This window comes from Coptis chinensis, chromosome 3 (assembly GCF_015680905.1).
Source record: "Coptis chinensis isolate HL-2020 chromosome 3, ASM1568090v1, whole genome shotgun sequence".
NCBI classification, from domain to species: Eukaryota; Viridiplantae; Streptophyta; class Magnoliopsida; order Ranunculales; family Ranunculaceae; genus Coptis; species Coptis chinensis.
In genome coordinates this window covers 119,541,935-119,561,701 of record NC_141458.1, presented here as the reverse complement: position 1 = coordinate 119,561,701, position 19,767 = coordinate 119,541,935, and the positions used below count along the sequence as shown (strand labels likewise).

Below are 19,767 nucleotides of genomic sequence, written 5' to 3'. Positions count from 1 at the left end.
GGGAGCTATAAAGGGCCAAGCTTTGAATGTAGCGGGATACATGTTGGCCGGGACACGTGCTGCCATCGTACATTGGGAAACGTGGTTGGACAAAATCCTGAGGAGAGGGTTTACTGAGTACCTTTGTGGTGAACGGGGAACCGCGGTATGTCTTGAGCATTTTCTGAACGATCTGAGACGCATCTTTGCGTACTGTGCTCTGGTTGATCCGTTGCGACAACTCATTAATCTGCTGATTAACTTCGTTGATGCCGTTCTCAGTGACATTACCAGCTGGCTGTTGTTGAGCGTCAACTTGTGCACGAAGAGCAGCATTTTCTTGCCTGAGCAAGGAAATGCTCTCATTGGTTAAGCATAGTTGGTTTGCAAGGCCTTGAACTTGAGCTTCGAGGCTTGCCATGCTTCGTGGGCTTAAGATATTTGGTTTTTGGTGTTTGGTTCTTTTGGTTTGTGTGAAGATGGTGTCTCAAGTAATCGAGACCACAGACGGCACTAATGTAAAAGCGTGATTTAGTTTTCCTTTACATATACGGTTGAATGGGAACTGGAAAGGGTTATTATTGGGACCGAGTTCGGCTTAGGAGCGAACTGCCTACGTATCTTGCTCTCGATTCGGAGGGGAGAGAAGAATCAAGTCTGGCGTAGTTCATAGGAGGGGTATTTATAGATGTTGAGAGTGAATTCTCGCCCACCACGTGTAAAGTGTATCACAAACGTGGGGTCTCGATTAAGGAGGCGTGCGAGACCTGTATTTATAGGTCTGCTGTGATGATGGGGATTATTAGTCTGGGCAAGTAACTTACGGCAGTGGTCAGTAGCTGGTGGCAGTGATTTGTACATGTGCATCTCTTGTTCATGATTGCTTCTAGAAGATAAGCTGAGTTACGTTATAGCCTGGTTTCGCATGCTGGCGCGAACTGTTTTGGAACGTTCTCTTAGCTTGGGGACGCGATCTGATTCTACAGGTCGGTGTGGTATTTCCATCATGCTGAGTACGCGCCTAGTATTCTTGAAGGAGGATATCACTCTTTTACAATTAGTTTGCTTGAATTGGCGCATGAACTTAGAGAATGCAGCATATTGCATTATCTCTAAACACATTTTGCATTTTTTTTTACTTTTTTATTTAATACAATTTAAACTTACCCACCAAAATAAAAATAATGACCGGTGAAAGAGTGGGCATCTGAACGAAACTTCCTCTGGCTAAAATAGAATCGCATTGAAATGGTGGAAACTCTACTATAACTCTTTGGTACCATGGAAAACTTCAAAAAGATCCCGGCCATATGGCAGGGTCAAAAACCTTGTTTACTCTAGCTTATAGGAGACCCTTGGATCTGAAGATTTGACATGTCACCAAACATATGGCGTACATGGACAACACATGAAGTTTTCATGCTCGAGATAGCCGGGTCTTCAATTTGTGCGGCTCTTTCTTTTTTTGGTTTTCTTTCTTTTTATTTTTTTTTTTTTTTTTTTGCTTTAAAAAAAAAAAGAGAGGTGCAACAAGAAGATTTCCCCAGAGTTCACCCATCCTAATACTACTTTCTTCACAAAATGATATTTCATTATATGCTTCCTATATATAGCATGGTTGAAAGTTATACATGCACTATTTGGATCTCAAAGCTTTGGTTTCCAATAGGAATAGGTTACTATCACATTAATTTCAATGTCCAATCTGCACCATTTTCCACTAATTGATTCATTCAGAAAAACATGCTGTAAGATGTGAAACTTAACACATCTATCATATGTATTGGCTATGTAAGGACTCTGCCAATACTCATCACAAATGAAACTTAACTTCTCTGTAAAGTAAGCATTCTTCCCAAACCCAGTGATTAGGTTTTAGATAGAAAAGATGGTACCAATTGGGTTCCAGATGAGGTTCTGGAATTAACCCTCTTTTATGTGTACTTGAATCTGTAACTCACTAACCACTCATTTAGGTGAACAAAGTCTGAATTTGCTGATCACACTACAAAGTAGAGATTAGAGATTCTACTTTTGCATTAGCGCATGTCTTCCTAAGTCAAGATTAGAGATTCTACTTTCTAGACCAATTTTTCAGACCATATATGACCTCTTACAAAAAAAAAAAAGAAAAAAAAAATCTTATTGCAGTCGTTACTCTTTAGTGACGACAATACTTGCTCCCTATCAAGTGCTAGCACATGCCCTCTACTAGTATACACTAATTTGGGTGATGAAGCTTACACAGCAGCTTGTCACGTTTCTAATTTTTTTCTACTTTAACTTTTTTTTTATAATGCATCATGTAATTATTTTCACATATACCAACGAATCAAAATGTATACCCAGTAAATGCGTTGATAAACCTTCCTTTCAACATCCTCTTAAACTTGCATTACATTGAGATTTCTACATGGCCAAAAATTCATTCAAACCACTCAAAAATTACGAAATAAATCTCCACGCCTGATGCATGATTTCATCATTTATGAAAGGCCTCAAAGACCACATCAGGCAATAGCTCTCTAATTCTCCCGATGACGAATTAAGATTTAGAGAAGAGACTATCTTTTCCTGCAACAAGTTTAAGTTTTGATGTTAGATGTTAGTACCCCACAACATTACGCAAAAACTTATCTCTCAGAAATAAAAGCTGATATAATTAGAAAAGAGGAACACTCATATACCTGCATTGAGTAATCTTGTGTCAGCATACTGAATACAAACCCCATCAGGGTTACATAATCTGTAACCACAGGTTTCGTATGAGGGGTAGATTCCATTTCTTCCTACAAAAAAACAGAATGACAGATAAATTAGATTTGAAGTACCAGTATCTCAACCATAAAAAAATTGAGTTTTGTGGTACCAACTAACATTTACTTAGCTCTCTACTTTTGAGGATACTAAAGAATTTCTTACTACTACTAGTTTTGAAGGAAACACAAATAATTTTCAATCCTTTTATGATAACAAACTTTGTGAACCTTTCCTAGAATAATGCAAGGTGGAAATCCTATAAAATGTTAAAGACTCGAGGGCGAGACTGGACACTTGGGAAAGCGAAGGGACTGAACTAAGTCAAACATTTTTTTTTCTTTAACTTTTAGTGGATGTTGAGTGACAACTTCAGTCATAAAAACTTACTTTCATCCTAGAGTCCGTGTAGTCTTCTTTATTGATTAAAAACACATTGTACAGTCATATGAGAACTAGGAAAACATAAAGTTATTAGACAGACCTTTTCATGTATCAAACCATCGCAGATATGTTCATCCTGACATTGTAATGTACTTATGTCTGCAGTCGTCAGAACACCTACTAGATCATCCATGAGCATCTCTAGTTCATGAAGTACACTTTTTCCTGCAGCAAAAGGGGATAACATAAGTACTCGCAAACACAATAACCAAATAATGTTTTTAAGCCACTCTTTCCTAAATGAAAACATGCATGGTGTTTGCATAATTTCTTTATTAACACATCAATTTTAAGCTACAAAATGGATTCCTTAATTTATTTATTGCATTGGGAATGCACTACACCACTACACCACTACATGCATATCTTAATATCCCCCTTAACTTGAGAATTTAAAAGTGTGACAAAAAAGAGTGAGCAACTTATGGAAGACTCAACAACAGAAGTAATGTAAACTTAGTTAAAATTCCAGATCTTGCATAATAATAGTCATCACAGCAATGACGTGCATACGCCCATGATCAAGTTTATGAAAAACTCACTAATATAGGTTTTAAATTTTTTTTGAAGAAAGAACCTTAGGTTTTTTTTTATTGAAAAGAACCTTAGTCTGTGAGTCTGTCTTGGTTTTCCACAAGACTTGTAAAGATAATAATATAATAGATAATTTTTCTATCAGTAAAGAAGTTTATGGCTACATCATCAGACAAAACACATACACGAACCTAGTTCCATCTAAACCTCTTATATAATAGCGATCATGCTAAGATATGAAACTCATGTGTAAAGTATCACAAAGACGTTTAAAGAGTTAAAGCATTAACATTTTCGGTAATCAAATGATATAATTGAAAACAATAACATGTAAAAACCTTTATGGGATATTGACATTATACCAATCAGAGAGAGAGAGAAAGAAAGAGTAGTGTTACCTTTACTCAGATGTTCCTGGAGTCCTTGTTGACAAGTGTTCACTGCTGAGCACAATTATCATCCAAGCAAACACAAATAATTAATCATTACACAAAATCTAGTAAAAGCCTCTCTAAATCGAAAAAATGGGTCTTAAGTCATAAATGTAAAAGAATGAATCCTTACACTTGCTTATACTCTGTACGCCATCGTGAACATTTCTGCACCCAGATTGGAGATATGCCTTCATCCTTTCAGTCTCATTAGCTTTAATGATATTATCAACAAGTTCAGACGTCTTCTCTAGTGAAGGCCTTCTAAGGAACTCTATCGTAAACAACAACATAAAAACACAATAAATACAATACAAGTAAATCTTAAATGACCCAATTAGAAGTAAAAAATAATCTTACCTAGATGTTGATGAAATCCCACAAGAAACTTATTTGATACAGACACCATTTCATCAAACTTGGTGACTCTAAAACAAAGTAGTAATAGATACATATTAATCATGAAGAGTATTTCCGATAGAATGATAAATGGTAAAACAGGAATCCAATCCACTCACTTTGTCATGAAGTCTGAGAAAATGGAATGAACTGTCTTGTTAAGAAGCTTTTGTTCATTCTCTGCGTTATCCATGTACTCTAAATGAAACTAGGGTTTGAAGGAGAAATTAAAAGAAATCATATGATAATTGACTGAAAATATTGTTCGAAATTTTAGAATTTATAAGTGTCCAGTGAAAAGAGAAACAACCAATGTTCTAAAAATCGGTAGGCGGTGGGGGAACGTCTAGCGCCTAGGCCTTCTAGATGGCGCTTAGACTGGCTAAGCACTAGGCAGTTTTATTTAATTATTTAAACATATATATAAAAGTGTACTACTTGATATATATAAATATATATAAATTTACTACCTAACTTAAATCTATTCCGTCCAAATTTTAAACAATAGCATGTAATATATTCTTGGAGTGATACTATTTATAATTTATTTACAATTGATTCATTTTTTTCCCTGTACAGAAGAAGAAGAAAAAGGAGCAAAAGAAAAAGAAATGGAAGATTAAGAAAGAAACAAAAAAAATTACCTAATCCGAGAGATGAGAGAGCAGCAGCAGGGAGGGAGAATAAGAAGACCACGCGATCTATTTTAGACCTTTATGTTTTACGTTAGCCTGTCCCATTGGACTTTTTATGTTTTTGTGTTGGGTTTGTAATATGAACGTTTAAAACTTAAGTTCCTTTTTTATTTTGATCGGATTTTATAAATTTTACACAACAAAGCCCAAAACACTGGCCCAACTAATCAGTCTAGCCCCGCCTAGACCGATTAATCAGCTGCCTAGGCTTGTCTAATCAGCCCACCGATTACTTCAACGATTAGATACCAATCCCACAGTGTTCTAAAAAATGCTAGGTGGTGGGAGAGCGCTTAGCGCCTAGCGCTAGGCGGTTTTTTTTCCTAATATATATAGTAATACACACCTATACTATAAGAAATGAATAAAATCATTTACTATAATTCAAAAAATAAACACAAACAAATATACTTATTACAAAAATACGTAATAGTTGAAGAATATCGACTTTATATAAAAACATACTTTTGTTATAGTGACATAATTTACATTAGACTTTAGTCTTTTAAACTCATTCAAATCTTAAGCCTACACAGGCCTTTAATTTTCGGCATTTAATCATTCAAAAAAAAAAAAAAAAAAAATTGGAATTTGGACCGCCCTAGCCGGTCGCCTATTTTCGGTCTTACCTAAAGGCCTAGTTGGTCTGCTGATTTTTAGAACAGTGATACCAAATCAGTTCAGCTATGCACTCCCTAGCCCGATTTTTAGAACACTGGAAACAACAATCAAAAGGCGACCAACCTCAAAACAGTAAACACTAAGGCCACGAGCGATTTGATTTTGTAGTGTTGTTGTGATTAAGGATTGATGGACTGGACTATGGACCTTACCTTGTTTTATAAATCACCCACCCACCGACTGGGCTTATTATGGACTCTGCGTTTGTTTTAAGCTAAGTCTAATTTTCACGCGGTCCAGACTCTCCCCGCTACTCGGTTCGTGTAAAGGATTCGAGTCTTTATATGCTCCAATTTTTTTACGGAGATGTATAACATGCATAACAACTAGACTATGTTTACATTACCACCAAAACATTACAACTTAATGAACAGATAACTTAGTTTCTCTGCTGCTTCAGTGATGGATCGATCCAAATGGGTGCCACAAAGATCCTTGTGGACTCCATCGGATAATGTGGCCCAATGCTCCCATCTACCAGGTTAACGACTCCAAACCATGAGGTCCGATTTCAGCACCTCCATAAACATAGCACCCAATGTAATCGCAATCTGGCTTGCAACCAGGGAAGTCTAGAAGCCAATAGAGACACTGAACCATTACCACCTAAAAACACAGAATGGCCTAGTAGGTTTTTCACTTCACTTCACTCCACTTACGGTCAATTGAATTCAGCTTGTAAACGACCAACCCCAAGGAAAAATAAGTGTCATCATATACCCTTAACCTTTTAATTAGTAGCAAGTCCCCACCAGAATCCACAAGATACTTAACTTCCTCAACACAACCAATTCCGATAGAATCTGGTGGTGGTGCAACAGTTGACACCTGGGGCTCATGCGATTGATTGAGATCACAAGAAAAAACTCTTCCCGAGTCATCGACAAAGTAAAACTGATCCGCATAGTATAGAAAACATCACAGATAAGTGTGAATGCAGAGGGTAAGTTGGTGTAAGCTTTATCACCAGGCTTGAAGAAGGCTATGCGGTCAAACCCACCATGGATTGCCTGATAGTATAATTTGGATTTGATGCAGGGTTTGCAGACACAACTGCCTTAAACAGATAATCACAGGAACTAACTCCATGGCGTTCGTCATGGAATTCAAAAGCAGTTAAAGGGGGGAGTGGGATCTCATTATCAACCGACAAAAAAGGATTCAAGAGGCAAACCTCGTAATTCTCGAAAACCGTTACCAGCCATCCATAACTGATAACTGGAACCACAACATAACCTGTTATGGGGAACTAGTACTTGAAAATCTAAGAATCTGTTCTCGGAGAGATCGTACAAACAGAGTGTCTGGACGTCACTAGTAAGTGGACTAGGAATCAGGAGTAATGGAAGTTGGTGAGGCAGACAATGTCGACTTTCTAAATAAGCAGATCTCCATGACTTACAAACAGCCCCAAACCGAACGTAATCCTTTATACCAATCAATTTTTCTTCAATTAAAGGTAAGAGATGATCCGGAAGATTCAACCAGTCAACCGCAGTACTATCTACGCGATCTAATACATCACCAGGCAACGACTTGCGTCCGATATATTAAAACCATTAAAACGATTACAACGAACGAAGTAACATACGGTAAAATCCCAGCTAAGTAAATAACACAGATTTTTTTTTTATTAAAATAACAACTATTTCAATCACCCAAATAAAACAGAATTACTTGAGACTTTACCTCATAACTGATACTCTGATAGGATGTTTAGTTTCCTCGTTCCCTTTGGAGTCCAAAACCAAGACACTGAGGAAGCAAGGTCTTCGGGCTAGGGATGAAGACAATCAAATTCTTTTTTTTTTCTATGTTAGACTACTTTTAAATCGTGAAGAGAGAGATTAATGAGGTAATGAAAAAGAAACGAGAGAGAGGCACGTGAGCCAAATTTGACTGATTTCGGTTAAACTTGTGCGTTACGTTAGAATTTTTGTATCGTGAAACAAAGACAATAAAATGATAAATTGAAAACGAACCTCATATCCATGTCGTTGTAATTCTTTCGAGTTCTTCAGAGAAGCCCTTGCTAAACCCCAAGAAGAAGAATGCTCTAGCTGAGCCTTTGTAGAAACCTTATACCGGCCCATTTTTAACTTTGTATTTTAGTGACTCATGGGGCCCCAATTTCGTTGAATCCTGCCAAGGCCTTTTTTCCATTGGGTATTTTTCTAACTCAGTTGGAACTTGGAAGGAACCATCCAACATACATTGTTTGCATAATTGCATCCATGTTTTCAAATGTAGGCCACAATAATAGCAGTAACTTTCTAAAAAAATTATAGTGGTAATTTTGCCAGTCCAATGTGTGGACAGATTTCCGACATATATCACCTAGAATTTCTGATATAGCAGTATATTTTTGGCCTTCTGTTCCATGGCTAACAAAGTCTTCACTCATGATAATGCTGTAAAGAACATATAATCCCAGAGATTTGTTACAATACGTAAAATATAATGCTGCTTTTGTAGATTGCATGTGGATTCACTCATGACAAGACATACATTGCGACAAATGAATACAGTCTTGCGCAAATTCATATCCTTTTTTTTTGTTCGATAGGATGCAATTTCATATCCTTGCAAAACTGTTTCCCCAAGATCAAGTCCCTCCTTTGACGCGTTTTTCTTTGAAATCTCATATTTGACTCCTTAAACGTAGGAAAAAAGTCACAACCATATAGGGTTTGATAAACCACAAAAGATCAATAAATATTCAATCTTTAATTGGTTTCCCTACCAAAAAGAAATTATTAGAAAAAGTCATAACCCAAGATAAAGAATGCATACAAAATTAACATGGTAACAAGAAGATGGCGGGCAAACAGGAAACCCCCCGACCCGAACAATGGGATTTATATACGATCAATATGGACTAATACAAGAAAAAGGCAAAACAAGTTTAAAGCTATTGGTCAAACCACTTCCAAGCCCAAGCCCAAGCAGAACCCACCCGATGTGGTGGATAACCAATGTGGGACTATCTACTATGCACTAAAGTGGAGAGAACACATATGGTTCATCTCCTCCACTTTGCACACACTCACAAGTATTTCGAAATACACTTAGAGATTCCAACAAACTGTTTCCCCAAGATCAAGTCCCTCTTCTTTGGAGCGCTGAAAAGAAGAGATCGAATGCATTAATTAACATGGTAATTGCAAACATTACTCCCCGACCCGAACTGGATTTATATACATGACTACATATAAAAACTCTTCTTGTACACTTGCTCAGAACTTAAGCAATACATACCACAAGTTAAAGTTGGACTGTAATACTGTTGAACTGACTATGTGTGTAAACTTCATAAGTCTTTTCACAAGTCCTTATATGGTCTTAAACAGGCACCAAGGTTCTGGTTTGAAAAATTGATGGGTGCCTTACTTGAGTATGGTTTTATTTCAGCCAAGGCAGATCCTTCACTATTTATAAGAGTTGCAACAAACTCAATCACCTATATTCTTGTCTATGTTGATGACATTCTAATTACAGGAAGCTCACCTTCATATTGTCAAGATTTCATTCTTCAGTTAAATCAACACTTTGCTATGAAAGATCTTGGTGATATTCATTTTTTCTTGGGTATTGAAGTACTAAGATCAGCTCAAGGCATGTTTCTTTCACAAAGCAAATATGCTTTAGATGTTTTGAAAAAGGCAAATATGTTGGATGCAAAGCCTGTATCTACACCTTGCTCTAGTACAGTGAAATTGGATACACATTCTGGTGACATTATTTCTGATCCTACATTATACAGGTCTCTTGTTGGTTCTTTACAATATTTAACATGGCCAAGGCTAGACTTATCTTATGCAGTGAATCAAGTGTGGCAGCATATGCAAACACCAATAACTACTCATATGGCAGCTGTTAAAAGAATTTTACGATTCTTAAAAGGGTCAATCACACATGGTATCTGGTTAACAAAAGGATCACAAAAGATTATAGCATTCTCAGACTCAGACTGGGCTGGCTGTCCTGATACTAGAAGATCAACAAGTGAATTTTCTATCTTTTATGGCTCTAGTCCTATTAGTTGGTGTTCTAAAAAGCAACCAACCATTTCTAGGTCATCTAGAGAATCAGAATATCGTTCATTATTAGCCTACAAAGCCGGTGAAGTTATCTTGTCTTTGCATCCTTCTGAAAGATCTTCACTTATTCTTGTCAGAACCACCTCTCTTACTTTATGATAATGTCAGTGCTATTTCATTATCTTTGAATCCTGTTTTTCACAATAGAAACATATTGAGGTTGATTTTCATTATATCAAAGAGCTCGTAACAGCAAATTGCATCAAGCTTCAATATATATGCACACAAGACCAAACAACTGACATTTTTACAAAAGGTCTCTCCTCTGCAAGATTTTCTATTCTTCAACACAAATTGTGTGTTTTACCAAACACAAACTTGAGGGGGTGTAATCCAGTGAATCAAGCATCCACGTTAGCTCAACAAACTCAACAGAATCAATTGTCATAACAGAATTAGTTATGCAGTTGTAATAGAATAGGACACTTGTCATTATCTTAGCAATTGTAAAAATACTATAAATACATGTAATGAGTAGAGAATCATAAGAAAATAAATCATTTCATTCTAAAGTTTGTCAAATACTTCAACACATGGAATAGGATTTAGATGTATCTACTCCAAAGGCAATAATAATTTAGGTAATCTTTGAGAAGAATAGAATGTGTTTCGGTAAAATAAAACAATCTTATGAGCATAGTAAAGGTAGAAACCAATCTTACGAATCAGTGTTTTGTTCCCTGTAACACTATTTTTAATTAATACAAAATCACCTTTAGAAAGAAAAAAAAAAAAAAAAAAATCAGTATTTCACTTGTCCCTTTTGTTTTGACTGACAATATTAACTCGAAAGCAAATTGACTGCGAACTCCATCCCCCCATCCCCCTCGTTAGCGAAGCGGCATTCAATACCCTGAGACTGCCGCTAACAACTATGGAAGGTTCTGACTGTGAGACCGACTGGTCAAACGGAGACGAAAGTCGGCCATAATGATCCGGGAGTCCCGGCCCGTGTGTTCATTTTCCAGAGAAGCTTAAAATCCCATTACAAAACAAGGACTAAATGTTGGAAATGTGAATGAATTTGTGTCCTCATGGGTTTGAACCCATGACCTTTTGTATCTACTACACTCTAATGTGGGGGGCTTTAGTCCCACATTGGTTACTAAACTTAAGACTCTTAAGTTTATATTGGTTGTGTCCTTATGGAGGGATAGTGTAGAGAGATATAAGGAGGTGCCGGCACACAAGACCTCCTTGGTTTGGGAGCTCCGAGAAAACCATGGCAAATCCACCCAATCCGTGGGTGAGTACTTTTTTGTAACAGTTACAAAATCTTTCCTTGATTCGAGTCAAACCATAAAGGCAATGAGGAGTCGTGACTCTAGCCTTGAGTTGCGTTTTTTCAGATCTATAAAACTAAGGTCTCTCCTGTTTTATAAAACACGAAAAACACAACATTATTTTCCTCCCGATTAAAACTTGTGTGAGAGTTCGGTGAGTCATTGGTCATTGGGTGACACGCTCATCCTTTGTTGTATTGGCGGCAACCATACCGGCGGCGTTTTTTGTCTTAAGGAAATTGTGCCGAGCACAATCCTCAGTGATAAGTCTTTACTGCATTCTTATTACTGTTTTTCATTACTAGAAATTACACTAAAATCCCAAACCCAATGATACATTTTTAATTTATGGTAACCATTCTCCAACGACACATGTTGAAGTAGGGAAGATTCAATTAAAGTTGAGCTTCACTGTTGGCTCGATCCATGTGGGGGCCGGAATGATCACTGTGGACTCTGTTGGATACTGAAACTCAAGGCTGCCATTTTCCAGATTGAAGACTCCAATGTCATGAGGTCCGACTCCATTTTCTTTGACTAGCATAAACCCTTTCAGGAAATCGCCTGTGAAGCATAGCTAGTAATATTCCCTTTTATATTATACATGTTTTATACGTTTTTCTGTATAATATGAATAATAAGGCGAACGTTTCAAACCTAAAGATTAATATTTGAATTCTAGGATTCAAACTTATAATTGCCGAATAATAAGGTCCATATTTTTTAAATGAAAAAAAAACACTACAATTTGGCCAAAATATTACCTTCTAAACTTATAATGCAACAAAATATGACCGAATTTTTTCGTATTATATCCGTATAAAACACAAATTATATGTTTGACATTTTTTTCGTTTTTTTGGGCCGAATTTTTACGAATAATTTCTATACCGAATTTTTGCCATCCACAAATTTACTAGCTATATTGTGAAGTAGATGCAATTCGGCTTGCATCTAGAGAAATCAGAAGCCCATAGAGAAAATGAGCTATTATCACCTACAAACATAGAATACCCTAGTAGACTTTTCACCTCAATCCACTTGAGCTCAATAGGATTCAGCTTGTAAACAACGAATCCAGGGGGGATGAGAATGATTGAGATCACAAGTAAAAACTTCCCCATCGGGGACACCATCATTGGCAAAGTAAAACTGGCCACGGAAGTAAATGCCAAAAGACAAATATTTCAGACACCATTATTATAAGGGAAGTGAACTAGGGAGAACAAATTAAACTAATAAGCCTGTTAGATTGTGTTGATATCCCTCAAACAACACATTATCCAGTTACACCAACTATATATACACATATTTCTCTCTTTCTATACCTAACTTTTTAGTTATATATCATTAAATTGATTCTTCTACTCCATATAGATTATGAATATTGTGGTATGTGATGTGTCTTTAAGTACAATTGTCTTGTTTAAATAAATTATACAAAACTAAGAACTCACCCGTTACTCATGTGGTGGGTCTCCCAATTTCTTGTTCAATCGTGACCAGCTAGTTATTATCCAATTCAACTTGTTGTCATTTACTGTCAAAGGTGTTCACTAATATGTATGATGTCTGTAAGTAACTAAGTATGCCACTCCGGACCAACTCGCCAATTCAAGTATTGAACTGAGATGACATCCACAGTATAAAGTGTGCATTGCCATTAACGCAATGTGCTACAAATGGTATATATATGGTTTGGAGTAGCTTTTGCAGTCTTTGTTAATTAGTTTATCTTATTCTAGTTCATTACTTTACTGCTCTATAGTACTCTACTATTTTATAGTACACTACAGTTGATTAAATGAATTGTACAAAGTTGTAAAGACACGATATCATTTCTGACTAATGGGAGTTCTATCGTTTTATAGTTGTTTTTTTGGGTAAAGTATCTGACTAATGGGAGTTCTATCGTTTTATAGTTGTTTTTTTTTGGTAAAGTATGGTTTTATAGTTGTTGAGTTTGGACATGTAGCTTAAAGTACTAGATTTGACTGGAACAATACGTGCAATCTTGTTTCAAGTGTTTAAAATTATGTGCTCACTCTTAGATTCATGTGTGTTGTAGGCAACTACGCATTCATATATTGTCTAGGCGACAAGTGGTCCCTTGTGTCCATCTCTATGTCATGTGATGAGCTGCAAAGAGTTGGTCATAGAGTTCTAGCATTTTGGAAGACTGCTTGGTGATTGTGAGGGGGCACCGCAAAATGTGTATTAGAACATAGTGGACGAGATTCAAGACTTTGGTGTTTTACTCATGTAATTTAAATTTGCTTTTTATGTTCTATGAAACTTGTTTGTACAAAATTGTTACTTGGGATTGACTTTGGTTAAAGTTTAAGTATTAAATGAAAATATTTGGTTTTTTGTTCAATACTTGTGTTCCATTTAAGTTGTGTTAAAAAAATGACTTTCAGGTACACCATATAGGGTACTCCAATGAACAACCAAAAAAACCTGCATATATAACGTGGATATATGGTCATTTATAAACGATGGCCATAGGATGTCGTTTAGGTATATCAAGAGATGGGTCAGAACTTACAAGAAACAAGTGTCAATGGCCGTTGTTAAAAAAAACAAGTATTAAAAGCCATCATTTTGTTATTAGATAAACAAGTGTCCTGGGCTGTCGTTTCTCAAATACTACAACCATTTTTATAACGCCCTAACAACGGATGAAGGCACACATTTTTGTCTTAAAACGACAGACAATGGCAGTTGTTTATTGACTATATTTTTTTGTAGTGAATTAAAACAAATGTATAACATAACTAATTAATTACGGATGGTTTTCTGACAAATAAATTATAAATGAATTGAAGCATAGACTCAGAAGGCAGAGTAATGAAAGCCTAGACTAGAGCTGGTGGTCTAAGTTCAATTTTATTCCAATAGCTTAAAGACATTTTGGTAGGCCTGCAAGGTTGCCTAAAGATTTAGACACTCAGAGTTGAGGTTGCTTTTGATTCGCTAAGAGCAACTAATATATTGAAGGGTAGGGAAAGAGCTACATGGAAATGTAAAGATATAGCTATGGCTATTAAAGAATTGCTACATTATTTTGGAAGTGTAATAAAGTTCATTCGTGTATACGAAGAAGTCAATAGGGCTGCATTATTTTGAACGTGTAAGGTTCATTATGTAAAAGTGTTGATTGAATACCTTGATGATATAACTGGAACGCGGCCATCCGTATCTCCACTGTAAAGGGATCAGCTACGATTAATATAATGATATATACAATACACCTTATATATTTGGTCTCTTTATTTAATATGGTTTTCCTCTCTATTTAATGCCGAATCAAATACGAAAGTTAAATAATGTGTTAAGAGTAATTCACTTGTTAGAAACTTTGCAGACATTTTGACCATCATTGTAGCAATAAGTCTAGAAGGTCATAAACATCACTATTATTTTCCAGGAAAGCATTATATAACAATGTAAATAGTGTGAACTTTATGGACCAAACATGATTGGCTTCTTGCAAGCCCGCATCAAGAAACACATCACCTCTGATGGGTTTTGGAGAGATTAAGAGGCTTTGGCTTCCTTTGGATTGAAGACACTATATATCATAAGATAACCTTGCCCCTCTGTCACCAAACCTGCAATGGTTCAAGTATATGCAAATGATTAAACTTGCATTCAAAAGGAGGGTTATCATGAAAAGATTAGTTACTAAATGTTCAAATTCATTGGTGTAGAGCAAACCTGCATAAACTTTTATAACAAAATTACGCAATACAACTTTAAACCCAATATGCAACAAAAAGAATAACACTTAAGTTGGTCACTTATTCAAGTCTTTCATGATCATCTGGTATACAATAAGGTAACAATCATATTAAATGTGACAGATACCACATCATAGACCCCAACACACACTCACACACCATATAACATTCAAACACACTTCACTAAGCTTAATATTAGGGAATTAATATATAATTAATGAATTGTTTCAAGCATAAATTATACACGTGTCTTCCATCTTGTGCATTACTTTTAATTGAACGGTTAAGCATTACTCAAAGATTCTAGACATTATTCATTAATTAAATATATATTCATACCTTGAAAGTATCTTCATTAACAACGTCAGGGCAATTTCCATATCCTAGAGTATTAAGTATACAATCCAAAGCATGACCCTTATCCCATTTTATGGATGGGCGTATCTCCAAAACCTATTCAGAATAAATATAAAGGAACAGTTGTGAAAGCAAGGTTTGCGTAAATACAACACTATAATAACTTGTATAGACTTGTAAGGTAAGTTTTCAGACCTAACCAAAGATATCATTTGAAGCATTAATTTAATCATACATTTCTACCCCTTATCAAATGGAACCTGTGATATTCTTTAAGAACATACTCAACTTGCTCTTCAAGTGTGCAAAAGTCCTGCAATTAGATAAAATTTAGTTTCTAAAAGTACACAAATCAATAATTTTGAAACGAAAATGAGCTATATTATCAAAACAAATATTGAATTAAGATAATAAGATTATAATGAAATGGTGACTTACATACAAATAATGCCTCATTCATAGTGATGGGAGCATTTGCGGTAGCCATAAAAATTAAACAACCTTCATCTCTGAACCTTGTAAATCAGTGTGATCGAATTGTTCCCATTGTTAGGTAAACTTCAAATCAACCAAATTTTTGAATTTTTGTTTTTTTTTTAGGTTTGGCTTTGAAGAAGAAAAGAGGAGAAGGTTATGGAGAGTTTCCTGAGAAAAATCAAACGAGAGATGAACCTGTAGGTGATGGTGAGATTTGGTTTCCATTTTCTCTTTAGCAAGTTGCACAAATTAGATGTGGTGACATTTACACTTTTAAATGTGTTAGGGATGTCATTATAATTGTGTGATAAATGAAGGAGAATTAAACAAATCCATTGACGTGTTGCTAATTTTGAGCCACTTTTTTTATAAGGAGTCTCTAATATTACATGGTTTGGAAAATAAAAGGCATATATGGTGAGGAGAGAGAAAATGCGTGTTTTAGCACTTTGATCCGAAACTTAAGTTTCAGCATTCAGCAACACAAAATGTTATTTGTTTTTCTAAATGGTTTAAGCTTTCAGCGGTAAAATTGGACTTCAGCATTCCGCGCTAAAGTTGGTCCTGAATGTTGAATTGAAGTGGTTGAAAGTGACGAGTACCACTCTTACCTTTTGTTTAATTGCTCATCTTCATGTTCTAGCCTCCAAACCTGGGATCTAGGAAGAACCCATCCAATTTTTTCGTTTTCAGATCATTGTCGAGAGCTCGAGAGTGAGTGAGATGAGAGAGAGAACTTCTCTAATAGCTGATGGAGAGAAAGGGAGAGGTTGAAGATGATCAAAACTGATATGGGAATAATAGGTTGAAGACTATGTATATTACCCAACTTTTAAAAGATTTGATATGGTGGTACCAAGTCTAGACAAAACTAAATGTGTTGTTGGGTATTCTGTTACAGCAGATTTGTGAAGGCCCATTTGTTTTCTTTATTTTAGACAATGAATTAATCAAAGCAAAACTCAAACAAGAAAACAAGCTCATCACATCTATTTGGTCATAGCTTTTTACAACTATAAATAAATAAAATTTGATTGTTTAAATTAAAACTGAAAAAATATTTTGTGTTTAATATTAACTTATATACACAAATGAAATAGATTATTTATTCAATTTTCTATAACCAATTAAATTATTGTCATACAACTATACAAGTGCTCAAAGCTGAGTAAACAAAATAAACTATGTAAAAAAAATTCTCAATCTTTGTTTTTATAAACAATCAAGGCTGCGTTTGTTTACACACTTGAGGATGGAAAGGAAAGGAAAAGTCTTGTGTGATCCACATTTTCCATAAGTTTAGTGTGTTTGTTTGCTATGGAAAGAAAATTGTTTTTCAAGTTCGTGGCTCATCCCTCAAATTTGAGAGGAAAGGAAAAGGAAAAGACTAGTTTTCCTTTCCTTTCTTTAGCTTTTGCATAAGAAACAGTCATGGAAAAGGAAAGTGGAAATAAAGTTTAATAAAAAATATGTAGTTTTCTATTCCTGCCCTTTCTTAACTTTTGGCGTCACAAACATTATAGATTCCACTCCTGGGTTTTCCTTTCATTTTCTGAAGTAACCAAATAAACGCATCAAAAAGAAAAATACATTACATTCCTTTCTTTTTTATTCCATAGTGGACCATTCATGGGTTTTCCTTTCCTGTCCTCAAGTGAGTGAGTAAACAAACGCAGCCCAAGTTTGTGTTCAAAATAGATAATAATGATAAAATTGTCCATATGATTTATATTCAGCATTCAGAGCCAGGTCATTCTGACAAAAAACAAATATGTTTTTCAGATTTCAACAATCAGCATTGAGCCTCAGAAAAACAAACAACCCTTACATAACTCGGAGAAAATGAACAGGTGTTAGTGTGCCACAAATTATTTTATCTTTTAACACTAAATTTCCATTAAAGCAAATTTAGTGTCAAACTGCAATATGATCTAGAAAAAAAAAAAAAAACGAGCCCATTAATCAATCATGCATGTACTATGGAATAAGTGTTTTTTCTTATAAATTTGAACTCATTGGTGCCTATTATATTTGAAACAAGAAAGAAACAATTATATTTTATAGAGGTATGAATCTCTTCTACTACTTTCTCCTGATTGTTCCACCCATTATGTTTCTAGTTCTCAAGCAAATCCAATTTCAGTAATAGTAATCTTCCACCTGGGCCATTTCCATGGCCAATCATCGGCAACATTTTTAATATGGAAAACAAACGTCATGTCTCACTAGCCCGATTAGCGCCACTCATTTCTCTACGACTAGGGACCAAACTACATGTCGATGGATCATCTCCGGGTGCAGCCTCCGAGATTTTAAAAACCCATGATCGAATATTGTTTGATCGATGCGTACATGATGCAATTGCAGTTTTTCCAGATAAACTGCATTTATTGATGGCATGGGCAGATTGTACTAATCAATGGAAGCATTTACAAACGGTTTGTAGAACAGAATTGTTCTGTGCAGTGGCGGAGCCAGGAATTTCATTCAGGTAGTACACCACAGAATGTGACTACTGACGATAAATTTCTAATACGTTTAGGAGTATATCGCGATTACCTTTTGAATATGAAAACAACACGGTTTTGTTTTAATGCATGTTGCACTTGGTTAGGGGTAGTATTTCTACTACTACGGCCATGAGTGATTGATCAGGAGTACGCTTCCTAGGAATTTATCCATATCTAATTATCTACACAAAAATTAATTGCATACACTATTAAACAAAAATTAACTATTCCTTAAGGCTCTGTTTGGCAGTAGAAAAATGTGTAGTAGCTAGCCAACCTAGTTTTGGTGATCCAACAGAGTAGACGTACAAACAACACAAAGTGGGAATGGAAGTTGTTTGGTCTCACTTTCGTTGTCTTCTCTATACCTTGTCCAGTGTTTGTCTATGATTGAAATAGGAAATATAAAAACAAGTTTTGAAAGGATTAATCAAAAATCAATGTTTGACACAATAAATCTTCCTATCACAAAGTAGACAACAAACTCAATCTTCTAAGATCTTCTTTGAATACATTACACCATAAAAATACAAACAATGAGAATTTTCTTCAAACCACAAACAAAAAACCCAACTTAAAATTAATAACAAATTTTGATTGATTGATTTCAACCGATTCGAAAATACTTGAAGAGAAGAACGGATTACTTGTGGTGGGGTGAGTATGAATTGTGATTTTGATTTTGTAGAAAAAATAGATGGTTGGAGGTCTCAGGATGGAGAGAAGTTAGTAACAGCATGGAGAAGAAGACCCAATTCCCTTTTCTTTTTTTTTTTCCTTCGAGAGTTATGTTTTTATTTTCTCTCTCCTATATTTCTCTGGTGTATTACGTTATCTCACCTAAACTCAAAGATCCACTATACATAATTTTTCTGGTTTCACAATCAACCTAATTTATACCCTACTTGTTAGTTGTGGCCCCAATTCATAAAATGGATCGGACCAAACACTAAGACATGATATACCAGGCCTTATTCCTTCTACAGGTTAAGTTGGGCAATTCCTGCTGCCAAATAAGGTCTAAAGGCTAACCGAACAAATGAAAAACCCGACAAATTAAACATCACAAACACAAAGTCTGAGAACATAGCATAAACACACGGTCCTTTAGGCTCAGTTTGGCTGCAAGAGATATTGTATTACTTAACTATGATTAGGTGATACAAGTCATGAGATGAAATACTTGTGTGTCTGCCTCTTATCCTGTCACATGTTTTACTTGGCTACTGTTTGGTTGACATTCACACGTATATACTCATTTTTTATATTATACAAAAAAAAAAAAAAAAAAAAAATCATATACAAAATTTGCAAATAAAAACTTAAAAACAAATAAAAACTCATAAAAAAAAAAAAAAAAAAAAAAAAAAAAAAAAA

At 35.3% G+C, this 19,767-nt stretch overlaps 1 protein-coding gene and 1 long non-coding RNA gene across 12 annotated transcripts; both read right to left on the bottom strand.

Annotated features, from left to right (window-relative positions):
- Positions 1 to 2,321: 2,321 nt before the first annotated feature.
- LOC147513706 (uncharacterized) lies at positions 2,322 to 7,998 on the bottom strand. 11 transcript variants are annotated; one of them, XM_086596893.1, is made up of 9 exons: positions 7,903 to 7,998; positions 7,610 to 7,720; positions 4,664 to 4,752; positions 4,506 to 4,573; positions 4,279 to 4,419; positions 4,113 to 4,157; positions 3,221 to 3,345; positions 2,667 to 2,768; positions 2,322 to 2,553 (listed from the first exon to the last, which is right to left on the bottom strand). In XM_086596893.1, exons 3-9 carry the CDS (start codon positions 4,735 to 4,737, stop codon positions 2,425 to 2,427), a joined length of 684 nt encoding a protein of 227 aa, XP_086453019.1. In that variant the 5' UTR covers positions 4,738 to 4,752; positions 7,610 to 7,720; positions 7,903 to 7,998; the 3' UTR covers positions 2,322 to 2,424. The 11 variants fall into 11 exon arrangements, with proteins under 11 accessions (XP_086453019.1, XP_086453021.1, XP_086453022.1 ...); XM_086596895.1 differs by having other exon boundaries at positions 4,113 to 4,154; XM_086596896.1 differs by having other exon boundaries at positions 4,664 to 4,724.
- A 2,578-nt stretch (positions 7,999 to 10,576) lies between these two features.
- On the bottom strand, positions 10,577 to 18,332 carry LOC147513705 (uncharacterized). The gene is made up of 6 exons (XR_015215595.1): positions 15,842 to 18,332; positions 15,599 to 15,716; positions 15,386 to 15,499; positions 14,653 to 14,917; positions 11,616 to 14,510; positions 10,577 to 11,019 (listed from the first exon to the last, which is right to left on the bottom strand). It is a non-coding gene; the product is annotated as an uncharacterized LOC147513705 (long non-coding RNA).
- Positions 18,333 to 19,767: the final 1,435 nt, after the last annotated feature.